The following is an 18,656-nucleotide window of genomic DNA, read 5'->3' as shown; positions in this document are numbered from 1 at the left end:
GAGGGTCATAGGGGGAGGAGCCAGTGCACACCAGATAGTCCTAAATCTTTCTTTAGAGTGCCCAGTCTCCTGCGGAGCCCGTCTATTCCCCATGGTCCTTACGGAGTCCCCAGCATCCACTAGGACGTCAGAGAAACAGAGTCTTTGTTTGTATGCTCCCAACAAGATTGGGTGTCCTGCTTCGAAGCAGACTATTGCGCGTTGGATCAGAGGTACGACTCAGCACGCTCATACTACGGCTGGATTGCAGTTACCGACGTCGGTGAAGGCCCATTCCACTAGGAAGGTGGGCTTATCCTGGGTGGCTGCCCAGGGGGTCTCGGCATTGCAACTTTGCCGAGCAGCTACTTGGTCGGGGTCAAACACGTTTGCAAAATTCTACAAGTTTGACACCTTGGCCGATGTAGAACTCAAGTTCGGTCAATCGGTGCTGCAGGGTCATCCGCACTCTCCCGCCCGTACTGGAGCTTTGGTATAAACCCCATGGTCAGGAAGTGGACCCCAGCATCCTGTAGGACGTATGAGAAAACAGGATTTTAATACCTACCGGTAAATCCTTTTCTCCTAGTCCGTAGAGGATGCTGGGCGCCCGTCCCAGTGCGTACTTTACCTGCAGTTTTGTTATTAGAGTTACACAAGTTGTGTTATATTAGTTTCAGCATGTTGCTGTAATTGGTTCATGCCTGTTGGCGTGTGTTCTGTTGAATGCCATGTTGTGCGGCATGGTTGAGGTATGAACTGGTATGTATCTCACCACTAGTATTAAAGTAAATCCTTTCCTCGAAATGTCCGTCTCCCTGGGCAAAGTTCCTATATCTGAGGTCTGGAGGAGGGGCATGGAGGGAGGAGCCAGTTCACACACACTGAAAAGTCTTAAGAGTGCCCATGGCTCCAGCAGAACCGTCTATACCCCATGGTCATGAAGTGGACCCCAGCATCCTCTACGGACTAGGAGAAAATAATTTACTGGTAGGTATTAAAATCCTGTTATTTGTTATAATTTTGATGATTGTGGCTTACAGCTTAAGAAAACCCCAAATCCAAAATCTCAGAAAATTTGAATATTCCATAAAATAAAAAATAAAAAAAATAAAAAAAGATTTTACATACAGAAATGTCGGCCCTCTGAAAAGTATAATCATGCATATGTACTCAGTACTTGGTTTGGGCCCCTTTTGCATGAATTACTGCCTCAATGCAGCATGGCATGGATTCTATCAGACTGTGGCACTGTTGAGGTGTTATGGAAGACCAGGATAGAATCCATGCCACGAGGCAGTAATTCATGCAAAAGGTGCCCAAACCAAGTACCAAGTGCTGAGTATTAAAAAACCTTTTTTTTTTTTTTTTGTTATTGATTTTATGGAATATTCTAATTTTCTGAGATTTTGGTGTTATCTTAAGGTATAAGCCACAATCATCAAAATTATAACAAATAAAGGTTTGAAATATCTCACTTTGCATGTAATGATATAATATATTAGTTTCACCTTTTAAGTTGAATTACTGAAATAAAATAAGAATTTACTTACCGATAATTCTATTTCTCATAGTCCGTAGTGGATGCTGGGAACTCCGTAAGGACCATGGGGGATAGCGGCTCCGCAGGAGACTGGGCACAAAAGTAAAGCTTTAGGACTACCTGGTGTGCACTGGCTCCTCCCCCTATGACCCTCCTCCAAGCCTCAGTTAGGATACTGTGCCCGGACGAGCGTACACAATAAGGAAGGATTTATGAATCCCGGGTAAGACTCATACCAGCCACACCGATCACACCGTACAACCTGTGATCTGAATCCAGTTAACAGCATGATAACAGAGGAGCCTCTGGAAAGATGGCTCACAACCACAATAACCCGATTTTTGTAACAATAACTATGTACAAGTATTGCAGACAATCCGCACTTGGGATGGGCGCCCAGCATCCACTACGGACTATGAGAAATAGAATTATCGGTAAGTAAATTCTTATTTTCTCTGACGTCCTAGTGGATGCTGGGAACTCCGTAAGGACCATGGGGATTATACCAAAGCTCCCAAACGGGCGGGAGAGTGCGGATGACTCTGCAGCACCGAATGAGAGAACTCCAGGTCCTCCTCAGCTAGGGTATCAAATTTGTAGAATTTAGCAAACGTGTTTGCCCCTGACCAAGTAGCTGCTCGGCAAAGTTGTAAAGCCGAGACCCCTCGGGCAGTCGCCCAAGATGAGCCCACTTTCCGTGTGGAATGGGCTTTTACAGATTTTGGCTGTGGCAGGCCTGCCACAGAATGTGCAAGCTGAATTGTGCTACAAATCCAACGAGCAATAGTCTGCTTAGAAGCAGGAGCACCCAGCTTGTTGGGTGCATACAGGATAAACAGCGAGTCAGATTTTCTGACTCCAGCCGTCCTGGAAACATATATTTTCAGGGCCCTGACTACGTCCAGCAACTTGGAGTCCTCCAAGTCCCTAGTAGCCGCAGGTACCACAATAGGCTGGTTCACGTGAAACGCTGAAAACAGCTTAGGGAGAAATTGAGGATGAGTCCTCAATTCCGCCCTGTCTGGAAGATCAGATAAGGGCCTTTACAGGATAAAGCCCCCAATTCTGACACGCGCCTGGCCGAGGCCAGGGCCAACAACATGACCACTTTCCATGTGAGATATTTTAACTCCACAGATTCAAGTGGTTCAAAACAATGTGACTTTAGGAACCCCAAAACTACATTGAGATCCCAAGGTGCCACTGGAGACACAAAAGGAGGCTGTATATGCAGTACCCCTTTTACAAAACGTCTGAACTTCAGGAACTGACGTTAGTTCTTTCTGGAAGAAAATTGACAGGGACGAAATTTGAACCTTAATGGACCCCAATTTTAGGCACATAGAAACTCCTGTTTACAGGAAATGCAGGAATCGACCTAGTTGAAAATTCCTCCATCGGGGCCTTACTGGCCTCGCACCCCGCAACATATTTTCGCCAAATGCGGTGATAATGCTTTGCGGTTACATCCTTCCTGGCTTGATCAGGGTAGGGATGACTTCATCCGGAATGCCTTTTTCCTTCAGGATCCGGCGTTCAACCGCCCTGCCTTAAACGCAGCCGCGGTAAGTCTTGGAATAGACAGGGTCCTTGCTGGAGCAGGTCCCTTCTTAGAGGTAGAGGCCACGGGTACCACAACAGTGTGGAGTAATACCCCTTTCCCTGTTGCAGGAGGGGTACCTTAATTATCACCTGCTGGGAATACAGCTTGTGAATGGCTTCCAACACTGCCTCCCTGTCTGCTTGTAAAGCCCCAGCGTCATGCTGAGGGCTTGGCAGAGGCGGGGGAGGGCTTCTGTTCCTGGGAACTGGCTGATTTCTGCAGCCGTTTCCCTCTCTGTCACGGGGCAGAAATGAGGAACCTTTTGCCCACGTGCCCTTATGGGAACGAAAGGACTGCGCCTGATAATACGGCGTCTTCTTATGTTGAGAGGCGACCTGGGGTAAAAACGTGGATTTCCCAGCTGTTGCCGTGGCCACCAGGTCTGAAAGACCGACCCCAAATAACTCCTCCCCTTTATAAGGCAATACTTCCATATGCCATTTGGAATCCGCATCACCTGACCACTGTCGTGTCCATAACCCTCTTCTGGCAGAAATGGACAGCGCACTTACTCTTGATGCCAGTCGGCAAATATCCCGCTGTGCATCACACATATATAGAAATGCATCTTTTAAATGCTCTACAGGCAATAATATACTGTCCCTATCTAGGGTATCAATATTTTCAGTCAGGGAATCCGACCACGCCAACCCAACACTGCACATCCAGGCTGAGGCGATTGCTGGTCGCAGTATAACACCAGTATGTGTGTAAATACATTTTAGGATACCCTCCTGCTTTCTATCAGCAGGATCCTTAAGGGCGACCATCTCAGGAGAGGGTAGAGCCCTTGTTTTGACAAACGTGTGAGCGCTTTATCCCCCCTAGGGGGTGTTTCCCAACGCACCCTAACCTCTGGCGGGAAAGGATATATGCCAATAACTTTTTAGAAATTATCAGTTTTTTATCGGGGGAAACCCACGCTTCATCACACACCTCATTTAATTTCTCAGATTCAGGAAAACTACAGGTAGTTTTTTCTCACTGAACATAATACCCCTATTGGTGGTACTCGTATTATCAGAAATGTGTAAAACATTTTCCATTGCCTCTATCATGTAACGTGTGGCCCTACTGGAAGTCATATTTGTCTCTTCCCCGTCGACACTGGAGTCAGTATCCGTGTCGGCGTCTGTATTTGCCATCTGAGGTAACGGGCGCTTTAGAGCCCCTGACGGCCTATGAGACGTCTGGACAGGCACAAGCTGAGTAGCCGGCTGTCTCATGTCAATCACTGTCTTTTGTAAAGAGCTGACACTGTATGTAATTCCTTCCAGCAGTTTATCCACTCAGGTGTCGACCCCCTAGGGGGTGACATCCCTATTACAGGCAATTTGCTCCGCCTCCACATCATTTTCCTCCTCATACATGTCGACACAAACGTACCGACACACAGCACACACACAGGGAATGCTCTGATAGAGGACAGGACCCCACTAGCCCTTTGGGGAGACAGAGGGAGAGTTTGCCAGCACACACCAGAGCGCTATATATATATACAGGGATAACCTTATATAAGTGTTTTTCCCCTTATAGCTGCTGTATTGTTTATACTGTAGTGTAGTGACTGCAGGGGAGAGCCAGGGAGCTTCCCTCCAACGGAGCTGTGAGGGAAAATGGCGCCAGTGTGCTGAGGAGATAGGCTCCGCCCCTTTCTCGGCGGCCTTTTCTCCCGTTTTTCAGTGTAATCTGGCAGGGGTTAAAATTCATCCATATAGCCCTGGGGGCTATATGTGATGTATTTTCGCCAGCCAAGGTGTTTTTATTGCTGCTCAGGGCGCCCCCCCCTAGCGCCCTGCACCCTCAGTGACCGAAGTGTGAAGTGTGCTGAGGAGCAATGGCGCACAGCTGCAGTGCTGTGCGCTACCTTGGTGAAGACAGGATGTCTTCTGCCGCCGATTTTCCGGACCTCTTCTTGCTTCTGGCTCTGTAAGGGGGCCGGCGGCGCGGCTCTGGGACCGGACTCCATGGCTGGGCCTGTGTTCGATCCCTCTGGAGCTAATGGTGTCCAGTAGCCTAAGAAGCCCAATCCACTCTGCACGCAGGTGAGTTCGCTTCTTCTCCCCTTAGTCCCTCGATGCAGTGAGCCGGTTGCCAGCAGGTCTCACTGAAAATAAAAAACCTAAAACTAAACTTTTCACTAAGCAGCTCAGGAGAGCCCCTAGTGTGCACCCTTCTCGTTCGGGCACAAAAATCTAACTGAGGCTTGGAGGAGGGTCATAGGGGGAGGAGCCAGTGCACACCAGGTAGTCCTAAAGCTTTACTTTTGTGCCCAGTCTCCTGCGGAGCCGCTATCCCCCATGGTCCTTACGGAGTTCCCAGCATCCACTAGGACGTCAGAGAAATTAACTTTTGCATGGTATTCTAATTTTCTGAATTTCACCTGTACTGTCCCAATATCAGCTGTAAGCTGGCAGGGCTGGCGGAAACATGGTCAAACATTGAGGTACACAGTGTGATCGGATTTCTGTGTATAACAGGCAGCTGAAATTCATTGACAACTTGTTGAGGTGTATGGTGATAAGGGTTGGGTATGCGTGATCGGCGGTCAGGAGACCACCGGTCACCATACTGACTGCAGGATCCCGGCGTTGGTATGCTGTGGGAGAGGGGAGGGGGTTGAGCAAGCCGATTGCAGGGATGGTAAGTGGGCGGGATGTAGTGGGAGGTATTGTGACCGCCAGTCACATAACTGCAAACCAGTGATAATGTCATGTACAGTAACAGGTTTGGTGCACTGCCTGTCGTGGACCTGCTTTCCTGACTGGATCCCTGCCCATCTTGAATTTCTGTCTGACATGACGTTATCATCGTACACCTCGACAAGTTGCCGGTGAATTTCAGCTGCTGATGTGCCCGTTGATGGGGCAATTGCTGTGAGGTAAAGCAGCTCTGGCCTAATGGGAAATCAGAATGAAATAGAAAACATTACACATGTGAGAGGTCTTGTTACCTTGCTTACTGAACCACCCTCGTATAGTATTTCTGCCATTTAGTCACTGTTATACAGTATGCAATGAAATTTATATAACTTTTTTATTTCCCTTTACCTGTAAGAAGAAGAATTTGTGTGCTCTTGTATCTGTGTGTCAGAAAGAAATGCATCATCATCATCCTCATCATCATCGTCACTAGGAACACTCTCATCGGAGTCGTAGATAAGGCCACTGTCAGACAGAGGAAGGAATGGCTGCAATAAAAAGCATTGGGAGTGGTCACCAATTTACAAAGAGAAAATAATCAGGCAGAGAATAAAACAACAATGTTGTATGTTGAGCTCATAAATGTAGTAAGTCTCTGTTTTACAGTATGAATCAAACTTTCAATCTAATCAGGACTTTACTGGCAACCTGAATCTTCCTACAAACCCTTAGTATATGGCTGAATCCAGAAATGATATATACTGTACATACACTTTATACTTCCTTTTTGAATTATGCAAGTAGTGATGCCAACAGAATTATTCACAGCAGTATAGTATATAGCAGGTCCTCCTAAATGTTTCAAATAAATCAATAAATCACTTATGGGAGAAACCTGTATCCTTGAGCTATTTCATTAACCCTGAGCTAAGATTTCATGTAACATGTTCCATAAATGACTTATCGCATGTCAGTAGTAAACCCTGAACCATGGCTTTTCTAAGAGCTGGATATTGTGTCTGATGGATAAAAAAAATGAGTCAAAGGGAACAAAGATTCCTAACCTTCAGATATTTTGTCTGTTGAACGGGAGAGACAATGGGAATGGACCTCCGTCACTAAATGTATTAAAGTATGAACTGTCAGCTCTATTCAATTAGCAAGAGAGATTACAAATAACATGCAAGGAAAATCTGAGGGCAACAACCTTTCTTCAACCCTGCTGACTTCTATTCATGTAAGCACAATCCTATTAACTGTAGGTAACGTGCATAGTGCAACATTTACTACATGAAGCAACTGTAAATGATAAAGAAAAAAATATATTTTAAAATACAGGCTATGTGCAACTTTAAAGGAAATCAATATTTTATGGAGGGTTTAAACATACATTTTTTTCAGGTGGTAAATGAGCAAGATAAACCAAATTTTGGGGCTAATTCTGGTTGGATCGCATATCGCGATCCAACCAGAATTTTTATGATGGCCCCGCGGGCGCATGCGCCCATCCTACGCATGCGCCCTTACTTTCTGCGGGGGGAGGAGGGGCCGCAGAAAAAGCGATCGCCTCTGCCTGTCAATCAGGCAGAGGTGGTCGCGGGGCGGGGGCGCAGCAACGCTCAGTTTCCAGGGAGCAGATGGAGCATTGCGGGGCGGCGCGAACGGTGGGCGGATGAACGGGGTTGTGTCGTGGGCGCGATCGCGGCGGCTGTGTGACATCACACGCAGCTGTTGCAATCAGGAAACTGGAGGCGAGTCTCCTGCGGCTGCAGCTAAGCTGCCCCGGCAGGAGGCTCCCACAGTTCCTGCTAACAAGCAGAAATTTCGAACGCTTCGCAATTTCTGCCTGTTGAACTGGGGGAGGCTCCGGTCAGTATGATGGGTGGCCTTGCCCAGCGATGGGTGGCCCCCAGCATGCGATCCAAAGGATAGCAAATTCTGCTAATTATCAGAATTTGCTATCCTTACTGAATTAGCCCCATAACCTCCATCGTAGCTTTATTTCCTATTTGCAACTATAACACTCCAAGAATACTGCACTAACTATCGCGGTCACTAATTTGATCACTGCTAAATCTAAAGGACTTTCATCCCTATAATCTCTTCTGATGCTGTGGCTAGACTGATTTTGCTTTCGAAATGATCTTCGGATGCTGCTATTCTTGGTCAGTCCTTGCACTACTTTCCTGTAGATTACCAAAAACAATGTATGGTACCAGGGCCGTAACTACGTGTGTGCCAAGTGGGCTTGGCACACAGCGCAGTTGCCCTGAAGGCGCAACGGCCAGCAGTATGTAATGAGTCAAATTGACTCATTACATGCCGCCTCTGCTGTGTGCGCCGCGCTGGAGGGAGAAGAGACCAGCGCCGGGCAGCGTTCAAGGAGGAGGAGGGAGGGGGAGCAGGGAGCCGCAGCAGCGCTATTTGATTGGTATTAAGCGCCGCTGCAGCATCCCCCTCTCCAGTGCCGTAACTAGGCATTTTAGCGCTGTGTGCAAGAAACGACAGTGGCGCCCCCCCCCCCCCCAATGTAAGATGGGGGCAGTGCGCGCCGTAGGCGTGCGGAAAATTTATAGGGGCGTGGCTTCACGGGGAAGGGGCGTTGCCACAAAATAATAGCAATTCATACTACGGTGCACAGTAGTCTACATTATTAAAATTACGCTGCACAGTAGCGCCACTACACCAGGTAGAGCCCCTTTTATACATTACAGCAGACAGCGTCCCCCTTTTTACACATTACAGCAGACAGTCCCCCTTTTTACACATTGCGGCAGCCAGTCCCCCTTTTTACACATTGCGGCAGCCAGTCCCCCTCTTTACACATTGCGGCAGCCAGTCCCCCTTTTTACACATTGCGGCAGCCAGGCCCCCTTTTTACCCATTACGGCAGCCAGGCCCCCTCTTTACACATTGCGGCAGCCAGGCCCCCTCTTTACACATTGCGGCAGCCAGTCCCCCTCTTTACACATTGCGGCAGCCAGTCCCCCTCTTTACACATTGCGGCAGCCAGTCCCCCTTTTTACACATTACGGCAGACAGTCCCCCTTTTTACACATTGCGGCAGCCAGGACCCCTTTTTACACATTGCGGCAGCCAGTCCCCCTTTTTACACATTGCGGCAGCCTGGCCCCCTTTTTACACATTGCGGCAGCCAGGACCCCATTTTACACATTGCGGCAGCCAGGACCCCTTTTTACACATTGCGGCAGCCATGACCCCTTTTTACACATTGCGGCAGCCAGGACCCCTTTTTACACATTGCGGCAGACGGTGTCCCCCTGAGAGAGAGAGAGAGAGAGAGAAAGAGAGAAAGAGAGAGAGAGGGATATACTTACCTTCTCCCCGCTGACAGGCTCCTCGTGCTGGCATCTCCCTCTCGGTGCAGGCAGTGAGGTGAGAAGGAGGAGGAGGGAGGGGGATTGGAGCCGCAGCAGCGCTATTTGATTGGTAGTAAGCGCAGCTGCAGCATCCCCCTCTCCTTCCGTATTGGTTGCCTGGCGCTGCTGTGGATGCTGGGATGAAGGAACCGCATCCCAGCATCCACAGCAGCGCCGGGCAGCCAATACAGAAGGAGAGGGGCAGGGCCGTAACTACGTGTGTGCCAAGTGGGCTTGGCACACAGCGCAGTTGCCCTGAGGGCGCAACGGCCAGCGGCATGTAATGAGTCAAATTGACTCATTACATGCCGCCTCTGCTGTGTGCGCCGTGCTGGAGGGAGAAGAGACCAGCGCCGGGCAGCGTTCAAGGAGGAGGAGGGAGGGGGAGCAGGGAGCCGCAGCAGCGCTATTTGATTGGTATTAAGCGCCGCTGCAGCATCCCCCTCTCCTTCTGTATTGGCTGCCCGGCGCTGCTATGGATGCTGGGATGCGGTTCCTTCATCCCAGCATCCACAGCAGCGCCAGGCAACCAATACGGAAGGAGAGGGGGATGCTGCAGCTGCGCTTACTACCAATCAAATAGCGCTGCTGCGGCTCCAATCCCCCTCCCTCCTCCTCCTTCTCACCTCACTGCCTGCACCGAGAGGGAGATGCCAGCACGAGGAGCCTGTCAGCGGGGAGAAGGTAAGTATATCCCTCTCTCTCTTTCTCTCTCTCTCTCTCTCAGGGGGACACCGTCTGCCGCAATGTGTAAAAAGGGGGCCTGGCTGCCGCAATGTGTAAAAATGGGTCCTGGCTGCCGCAATGTATAAAAAGGGGGACTGGCTGCAGCAATGTGTAAAAAGGGGTCCTGGCTGCCGCAATGTGTAAAAAGGGGGCCAGGCTGCCGCAATGTGTAAAAAGGGGGACTGGCTGCCGCAATGTGTAAAAAGGGGGCCTGGCTGCCGCAATGTGTAAAAAGGGGGCCTGGCTGCCGCAATGTGTAAAAAGGGGTCCTGGCTGCCGCAATGTGTAAAAAGGGGGCCTGGCTGCCGCAATGTGTAAAATGGGGTCCTGGCTGCCGCAATGTGTAAAAAGGGGGCCAGGCTGCCGCAATGTGTAAAGAGGCGGCCTGGCTGCCGCAATGTGTAAAAAGGGGGCCTGGCTGCCGCAATGTGTAAAAAGGTGGACTGGCTGCCGCAATGTGTAAAAAGGTGGACTGGCTGCCGCAATGTGTAAAAAGGTGGACTGGCTGCCGCAATGTGTAAAAAGGGGGACTGGCTGCCGCAATGTGTAAAAAGGGGGACTGGCTGCCGCAATGTGTAAAAAGGGGGACTGGCTGCCGCAATGTGTAAAAAGGGGGACTGGCTGCCGCAATGTGTAAAAAGGGGGACTGGCTGCCGCAATGTGTAAAAAGGGGGACTGTCTGCTGTAATGTGTAAAAAGGGGGACGCTGTCTGCTGTAATGTATAAAAGGGGCTCTGCCTGGTGTAGTGGCGCTACTGTGCAGCGTAATTTTAATAATGTAGACTACTGTGCACCGTAGTATGAATTGCTATTATTTTGTGGCCACGCCCCTTCCCCGTGAAGCCACGCCCCTATAAAATGCTAAATGCGCTAAAATGCCTAGTTACGGCACTGGTGTAACAGCAATGCATTCCGTGTAATTTCATCTAGTGCTTGGGTTAAAAAAATATTGTAGAGCTCAGAGCCTAGTTGGCCATATATTGGAGCCAGAACATTATTTAAATGAGTCAGGGAAGATGTACATCCATTGGTATTAATAAAGCTAAATATTTATCTTATAACATTCACTATATGCGGGTAAGAGACTCAGTACGCAATTGGCGTATGGGGTACCGTAAGGGTACGCACTTAGTGTAGCAGACGCTTAGCCGTGGTCGAGACGCACATGCGGCACGCTCGCTCACAGCTTAACACTTGGTGTCGAGCACGCTATAGGCGGCCAACTACCGGACGCTCGTGACCACGAGGGGAACACGAGCGGCGCAGACGCTCACGGGATGACACTCAGTAAACCTTGTATGCAACACAATGAAAGGTTGAGCCTATACTGTAAACCTTGGTTTTGTAATGTGAGCACAATGCAATGCTAATTAACCTCTATTGTATGAAAGCCTCTTGAGCGATTGAGACGCTCTGAATACTCTCAGCAATGTAATAAACACACAATACCTTGCTAAGGTTCCAAAACCTTTACTAACAATATCTAGCTATGTAAAAAAGGGAAAACAGTTAACAGTTCATACACTACAGGCTAACATCAAATATCTAAACATAATAACTACACATATACAATATACAACAGTTTAACAATAACAGAGAGAGGGAGATAGTATGGCACATACAAACAGAGAATAAGTTGGTTACAGAGAATAACTTACACACTGGGGAGTGATCGCTGCGCAGTCCTGGTCACCAGCTCCATAGTTAGTCAGTGATGAAAACCTTTTGTGGAGAGTAGACTAAGCTGGCCCAAACTGGCTGTTCCTTATATACACTGCATACAGTATACTACAAAGGGACCTATATCTCATTGTTCATTGGACACAGGAACCTGTCTTCACATTACAACAAAAGGTCATAGGTTTGTTTGAACAGGTGGACTGTGACTATTCCAGACTGCTCAGGTGGGAGGGAATCTCAGGATTCCCACCACATGGACAATGAACCGCAAATATAGTAAATGTCCAGAAACTACTAATAGACATAACTATACGCAGGAGCGATTAATCTTTACCTAACCAGCACCGGATTGTTTCTAATAAAATGTTCTTTAGTTAGGTACCAAACACCACTGCTCAAACCCTGTCTGACCCTTCGTATCATGCAAAGAGGAATTCCCCTGTCCAGCGACCAGTTACAATAAACAAACTTACAGTTATTATCAAGGGGAACCAGTGATCGCAAAAACGCGCTATAGCGCGTATTTTACCCGATTTTGAGGGAAGGTGACTCACTTTTCTGAAATGGGCGAGTCCCCGGGGACGCGCTCTGCTGCAGCAGCCAATCACTTCCTGTTAAGTGAGTGATTGATGCCTGTGACTGTGGCGGGAGAAGGTAAGCACCGCGGAGGCGCCGATTCATCACATACTTGCTGTTGCCTGAACCCTCCGCTCCGGCGCCCGTGCTCACGGACTGAGCGCACCGCTTCTCTGCAGGTCAGTTTCCCCGCCGCTCCTGACAGCCGCTCTGAGCGCCGGCCAGCGTATGTGTGTGCGGTGTACATCTCCCGCCATCCCGGTCTCCGCGCTGCTGTAAACGGACTTCTGGCTGCCGGCTCTCGCCGTGCCTGCCATGTGGGCTCTGCCAGCGAGGAGGTGCTTGCACTGTTGCTGGGGGCCAGTTAGTGTGTGCGTGCCTGGGGTACAAGGGGAGATGGTCAATCACTGCTTGTGTGTCCGAGTTGTCTGGGAGGGGGGGGGGGGCAATTGCTGGGTGTATGCATGGGGTATAAGGAGAGAAGGTTAAATTACTGCTTGTGTGTCCTGGTTGTATGGGGGTTGGGGGGCAATTACTGGGTGTGTGCACGGGGTATAAAAGGGGGGTGGATTATGAGGTGGGCAGATGTGTGTGTGTGTGTGTGTGTGTGTGTGCGTGCGCCTGGAGTATGAGGTGGTCAGCTGCTGAGTGTGTGTGTGTGCCCGGGGTATGAGGTGGTCAGATGCTGTGTGTGCGCCCGGGGTATGAGGTGGTCAGATGCTGTGTGTGTGCCCGGGGTATGAGGTGGTCAGATGCTGTGTGTGTGCCCGGGGTATGAGGTGGTCAGATGCTGTGTGTGTGTGTGTGTGCCCGGGGTATGAGGTGGTCAGATGCTGTGTGTGTGTGTGCACGGGGTATAAGGTGGTCAGATACTGTGTGTGTGTGTGCGTCCGGGGTATAAGGTGGACAGATGCTGTGTGTGTGTGTGCACGGGGTATAAGGTGGTCAGATGCTGTGTGTGTGTGCGCGTCCGGGGTATAAGGTGGGCAGATGCTGTGTGTGCGTCCGGGGTATAAGGTGGGCAGATGCTGTGTGTGCGTCCGGGGTATAAGGTGGGCAGATGCTGTGTGTGCGTCCGGGGTATAAGGTGGACAGACGCTGTGTGTGTGTGTGCGTCCGAGGTATAAGGTGGTCAGATGCTGTGTGTGTGTGCGTCCGGGGTATAAGGTGGGCAGATGCTGTGTGTGCGTCCGGGGTATACGGTGGACAGACGCTGTGTGTGTGTGTGCGTCCGAGGTATAAGGTGGTCAGATGCTGTGTGTGTGTGTGCGTCCGGGGTATAAGGTGGACAGGTGCTGTGTGTGCGTCCGGGGTATAAGGTGGACAGATGCTGTGTGTGTGTGTGTGTGTGTGTGTGTGTGTGTGTGTGTGTGCGCGCGCGTCCGGAGTATAAGGTGGGCAGATGCTGTGTGTGTGTCCGGGGTATAAGGTGGGCAGATGCTGTGTGTGCGTCCGGGGTATAAGGTGGACAGATGCTGTGTGTGTGTGTGTGTGTGTGTGTGTGTGTGTGCGCGTCCGGAGTATAAGGTGGGCAGATGCTGTGTGTGTGTGTGTGTGTGTGTGTGTGTGGTGGGTAGCTGCTGTGTGTGTGCCCGGGGTATATGTGCTCTACCTGGTGCAATGTATATAACGTGCTCTACCTGGTGCAATGCATATAACGTGCTCTACTGGGTGCAATGTGTATAATAATGCGCTCTAACGTGCACAATGTGTATAAAGTGCTCTACCTGGCGTAATGTGTATAACGGGCTCTGCCTGGCGCAATGTGTATAAAGGGCTCTACCTGGTGCAATGTGTATAATGTGCTCTACTTGGAGCAAAGTGTATAGCGAGCTGTACCTGGTGCAATATGTATAACGTGCTCTACCTGGCGCAGTGTGTATAGGAGGTTCTACCTGGTGCAATCTGTATAAGCGGCACTACTGTGTGATGTAATGTGAATTGGCACTATTATGTGGTCACGCCCCTTCCCCATGAAGCCACGCCCCTCAAATTTCGCGACGCGCCTTCGGCGCGCACTGCCTGTACTTTACGTTCTAGTAAGGTGGAACACCAATTCACTTTCTGCCTAAGGGCACCAAAATGTCTAGATACAGCTCTGGTGCAGGGTGTCCTGCATGCTACACAGCCCAGCAGCACTATCACCCCATCCCTCCACCTTGCAACACTTTTGTAGTGTCCAAATAAGATTAAGATTAATAAGAACCTTCATTTCGATGGGACCCAGAAAAGGACCGGTAGGACCCCAATTTTTGAAAGTGAGGGGTCCCTGGGACCCACTTTTTTTGGGGATTAGCGCGATCACTGGGAACATTACCTATAAAACATACTATTTGGATTTACTATGTAACATTTGAGTCGCCCGCTAGACGCACACAAACTCTACCGTAAATGCACATACCACGCATCAATGCGCACGGCCGTAGAAGCTTCATTACGCAACTGCGAATATGCGCACGCACGGGAGAGAATGTGCACGTGCAGCGGGCAAGCGCATGGGGTGAATATATGGCAACGTGCAGCATGATATTTTTTCGACTTTGACAGTATCAATAGAAAATGCTCATAGACATTAGGCGACAGCAGTGGCTGCTGGAGGATAATTTGACGCTACTCTCCACTGGCTCCAGCTCTGTAATGCTGGTACTGTATGCCAAAACATATCAGATGCCCCCATTGGCATAAAGGAGGAGACACCCTCCCTTTTAACCACCATCTGGTGGTCGCGTCACCGCAGTGTATACCCGGCTGCTGCAGAGATGAGCAGCCACCCGGGAAAATGCAAAGCCGCAATGCTCCAATAATCTAAAGACCGTTTATCAGTTACCGATGTTCTAAAAAAAACTATCGATATTTTAAAAGTGTAAAAATTATTATTCATTTTTGTTTTTATATAAAATAATGCGCGATAAGTTTTAAATAGATGTTCTTAACCTAAGTCAATCATTAAATATTATCCAGTTAAGTGGTTAAGGTAAACCATATGGGCAAATGGTCTTTATATCGAAGCCATGGATCCCATTTCAGCCAGAGCCCTGTGTGGAGTTTGTATGTTCTTCCCTTGTTTGTGTGCATTTCCTCCATGTGCTTCAGAGTCCCCTCACACTCCAAAAATACACTGGTAGATTTAAGTTTGGGAGAGAATACAGATTGTAAGCTCTACTGGTGCAAGGACTGATGTGAATGACTAGATATTGTCTGTATGGTGCTGTGGAATGTGTCTAATATCTGTAATAAACAGTTATGCTGGCCATACATCAGACCAATTCTCCTCCAACCATCCAACTGACCAACTAAAATGCTACCCCACACACCTATCCAACTCTTTCATCAGACCAGTCGACCAGCCACCTTCTCTCCAGCGTGTGATGTCAGTAGTAGACGGACAGTTTCTGCTACTTCTGCATGTTTTGAATAAATATTTGTTTTTAAAGCAATAATGCTTGTCTATTTACACATGGCTCAATGTGGATTTGTGCACATGCATGGGTAAGTGCTGTGAAAGGAGCCTGTCCCTGCTACATGCTGTGCCGGCTGCCGGGGCTTCTGCGCATGCGTGGTCAGCTAAGACTGCACAAGCACAGAGGCCACTTCCGGAGAGGGTTCCAGGAGAACCCTCTGGCAGCTACAAATTTGGTGAGTAGCTCATAGGCTCAATGGGCTACCAGCATCTTCAGATGGCGGCAACTGCGCGGGCCAATATTGGGAATTCATCGCAGGACGATAGAGGTTCCTGCACCGGTAGTTTTGCACAAATATACCCAGAAAGTGTATTATAACATTATAACACTATACAGAGAAGCAACGGTATCTGGACTCCAAGTCGACACCCATTGGTCGACAGTGAATAGGTCAACACTAGAAATAGGTCGACATGCACAAAGGTCGACATGCACAAAGGTCGACATGAGTTTTTCACATTTTTCTTCTTTTTTCTTACTTTGTCATACTTTACGATCCACGTGGACTACAGTTGGGAACGGTAAGCAGCATGGCGAGCGAAGCGAGCCACGTGAGGGGACACGGTGCACTAATTGGGGTTCCTGGTCACTTTACGAAGAAAATGACACACAAAAAACCATGAAAAACTCATGTCGATCTTTTTTCATGTTGACCTTGCTCATGTCGAACTAATGGCCGTGTCGACCTATTTCTAGTGTCGACCAATAGTGGTCAACCCTGAGTCCCATACCCGAAGCAACATCTCCCTAACCAGATACCTGCAGGACAGGTGAGATGTCCACCTCTATATAAATAAAGAGGTTACGAGAGACTGTATTGACTTTGAGTTATTCAGTGACTCTTTTTGGAGATATATGGGAAAGCATTTTCAGTATTGTTGCTAAAATAAACCTCTTAATTTTTTTTTTTTTAATACAATACAGGTTGAGAATCCCATATCCAAATATTCCGAAATACGGAATAGTATATATGTAGTAGGAGCAAACAGTTGCAAGTATTATGGACATTTATTTATAAAAAATAAGAATTTACTTACCGATAATTCTATTTCTCGGAGTCCGTAGTGGATGCTGGGGTTCCTGAAAGGACCATGGGGAATAGCGGCTCCGCAGGAGACAGGGCACAAAAAGTAAAGCTTTAGGATCAGGTGGTGTGCACTGGCTCCTCCCCCTATGACCCTCCTCCAAGCCTCAGTTAGGTACTGTGCCCGGACGAGCGTACACAATAAGGAAGGATTTATGAATCCCGGGTAAGACTCATACCAGCCACACCAATCACACTGTACAACCTGTGATCTGAACCCAGTTAACAGTATGATAACAGCGGAGCCTCTGAAAAGATGGCTCACAACAATAATAACCCGATTTTTGTAACTATGTACAAGTAATGCAGATAATCCGCACTTGGGATGGGCGCCCAGCATCCACTACGGACTCCGAGAAATAGAATTATCGGTAAGTAAATTCTTATTTTCTCTATCGTCCTAGTGGATGCTGGGGTTCCTGAAAGGACCATGGGGATAATACCAAAGCTCCCAAACGGGCGGGAGAGTGCGGATGACTCTGCAGCACCGAATGAGAGAACTCCAGGTCCTCCTTAGCCAGGGTATCAAATTTGTAGGATTTTACAAACGTGTTTGCCCCTGACTAAATAGCCGCTCGGCAAAGTTGTAAAGCCGAGACCCCTCGGGCAGCCGCCCAAGATGAGCCCACCTTCCTTGTGGAATGGGCATTTACATATTTTGGCTGTGGCAGGCCTGCCACAGAATGTGCAAGCTGAATTGTATTACACATCCAACTAGCAAAAGTCTGCTTAAAAGCAAGAGCACCCAGTTTGTTGGGTGCATACAGGATAACAGCAAGTCAGTTTTCCTGACTCCAGCCGTCCTGGAACCTATATTTTCAGGGCCCTGACCACATCTAGCAACTTGGAGTCCTCCAAGTCCCTAGTAGGCGCAAGACACCACAATAAGCTGGTTCAGGTGAAACACTGACACCACCTTAGGGAGAGAACTGGGGACGAGTCCGCAGCTCTGCCCTGTCCGAATGGACAAACAGATATGGGCTTTTTTGAGAAAAAAACCACCAATTTGACACTCGCCTGGTCCAGGCCAGGTCCAAGAGCATGTTCACTTTTCATGTGAGATGCTTCAAATCCACAGATTTGACTGGTTTTAAACCAATGTGTTTTGAGGAATCCCAGAACTACGTTGAGATCCCACAGTGCCACTGGAGGCACAAAAGGGGGTTGTATATGCAATACTCCCTTGACAAACTTCTGGACTTCAGGAACTGAAGCCACTTCTTTCTGGAAGAAAAATCGACATGGCCGAAATTTGAACCTTAATGGACCCCAATTTGAGGTCCATAGACACTCCTGTTTGCAAGAAATGCAGGAATCGACCGAGTTGAAATTTCTTCGTGGGGCCTTCCTGGCCTCACACCACGCAACATATTTTCGCCACATGTGGTGATAATGTTGTGCGGTCACCTCCTTTCTGGCTTTGACCAGGGTAGGAATGACCTCTTCCTGAATGCCTTTTCCCTTAGGATCCGGCGTTCCACCGCCATGCCGTCAAACGCAGCTGCGGTAAGTCTTGGAACAGACATGGTACTTGCTGAAACAAGTCCCTTCTTAGCGGCAGAGGCCATAAGTCCTCTGTGAGCATCTCTTGAAGTTCCGGGTACCAAGTCCTTCTTGGCCAATCCGGAGCCATGAGTATAGTTCTTACTCCTCTACGTCTTATAATTCTCAGTACCTTAGGTATGAAAAGCAGAGGATGGAACACATACACCGACTGGTACACCCACGGTGTTACCAGAACGTCCACAGCTATTGCCTGAGGGTCTCTTAACCTGGCGCAATACCTGTCCCGTTTTTTGTTCAGACGGGACGCCATCATGTCCACCTTTGGTAATTCCCAACGGTTTACAATTATGTGGAAAACTTCCCCATGAAGTTCCCACTCTGCCGGGTGGAGGTCGTGCCTACTGAGGAAGTCTGCTTCCCAGTTTCCATTCCCGGAATGAAACACTGCTGACAGTGCTATCACATGATTTTCCGCC

The 18,656-nt window shown here is 48.8% G+C and overlaps 1 protein-coding gene across 2 annotated transcripts in view; it reads right to left on the bottom strand.

Annotated features, from left to right (window-relative positions):
• DMXL2 (Dmx like 2) overlaps positions 1 to 18,656 on the bottom strand; it is a 401,239-nt gene that overhangs the window by 69,679 nt on the left and 312,904 nt on the right. For both annotated transcript variants that reach the window (XM_063926075.1, XM_063926076.1), the window contains exon 30: positions 6,176 to 6,315. In XM_063926075.1, the coding sequence (XP_063782145.1) occupies positions 6,176 to 6,315 (140 nt within the window). The remainder of the gene's footprint in view (positions 1 to 6,175; positions 6,316 to 18,656) is intronic.

Source organism: Pseudophryne corroboree, chromosome 6 (assembly GCF_028390025.1).
Source record: "Pseudophryne corroboree isolate aPseCor3 chromosome 6, aPseCor3.hap2, whole genome shotgun sequence".
NCBI lineage: Eukaryota > Metazoa > Chordata > Amphibia > Anura > Myobatrachidae > Pseudophryne > Pseudophryne corroboree.
This window is presented reverse-complemented; position numbering and strand designations above follow the sequence as displayed.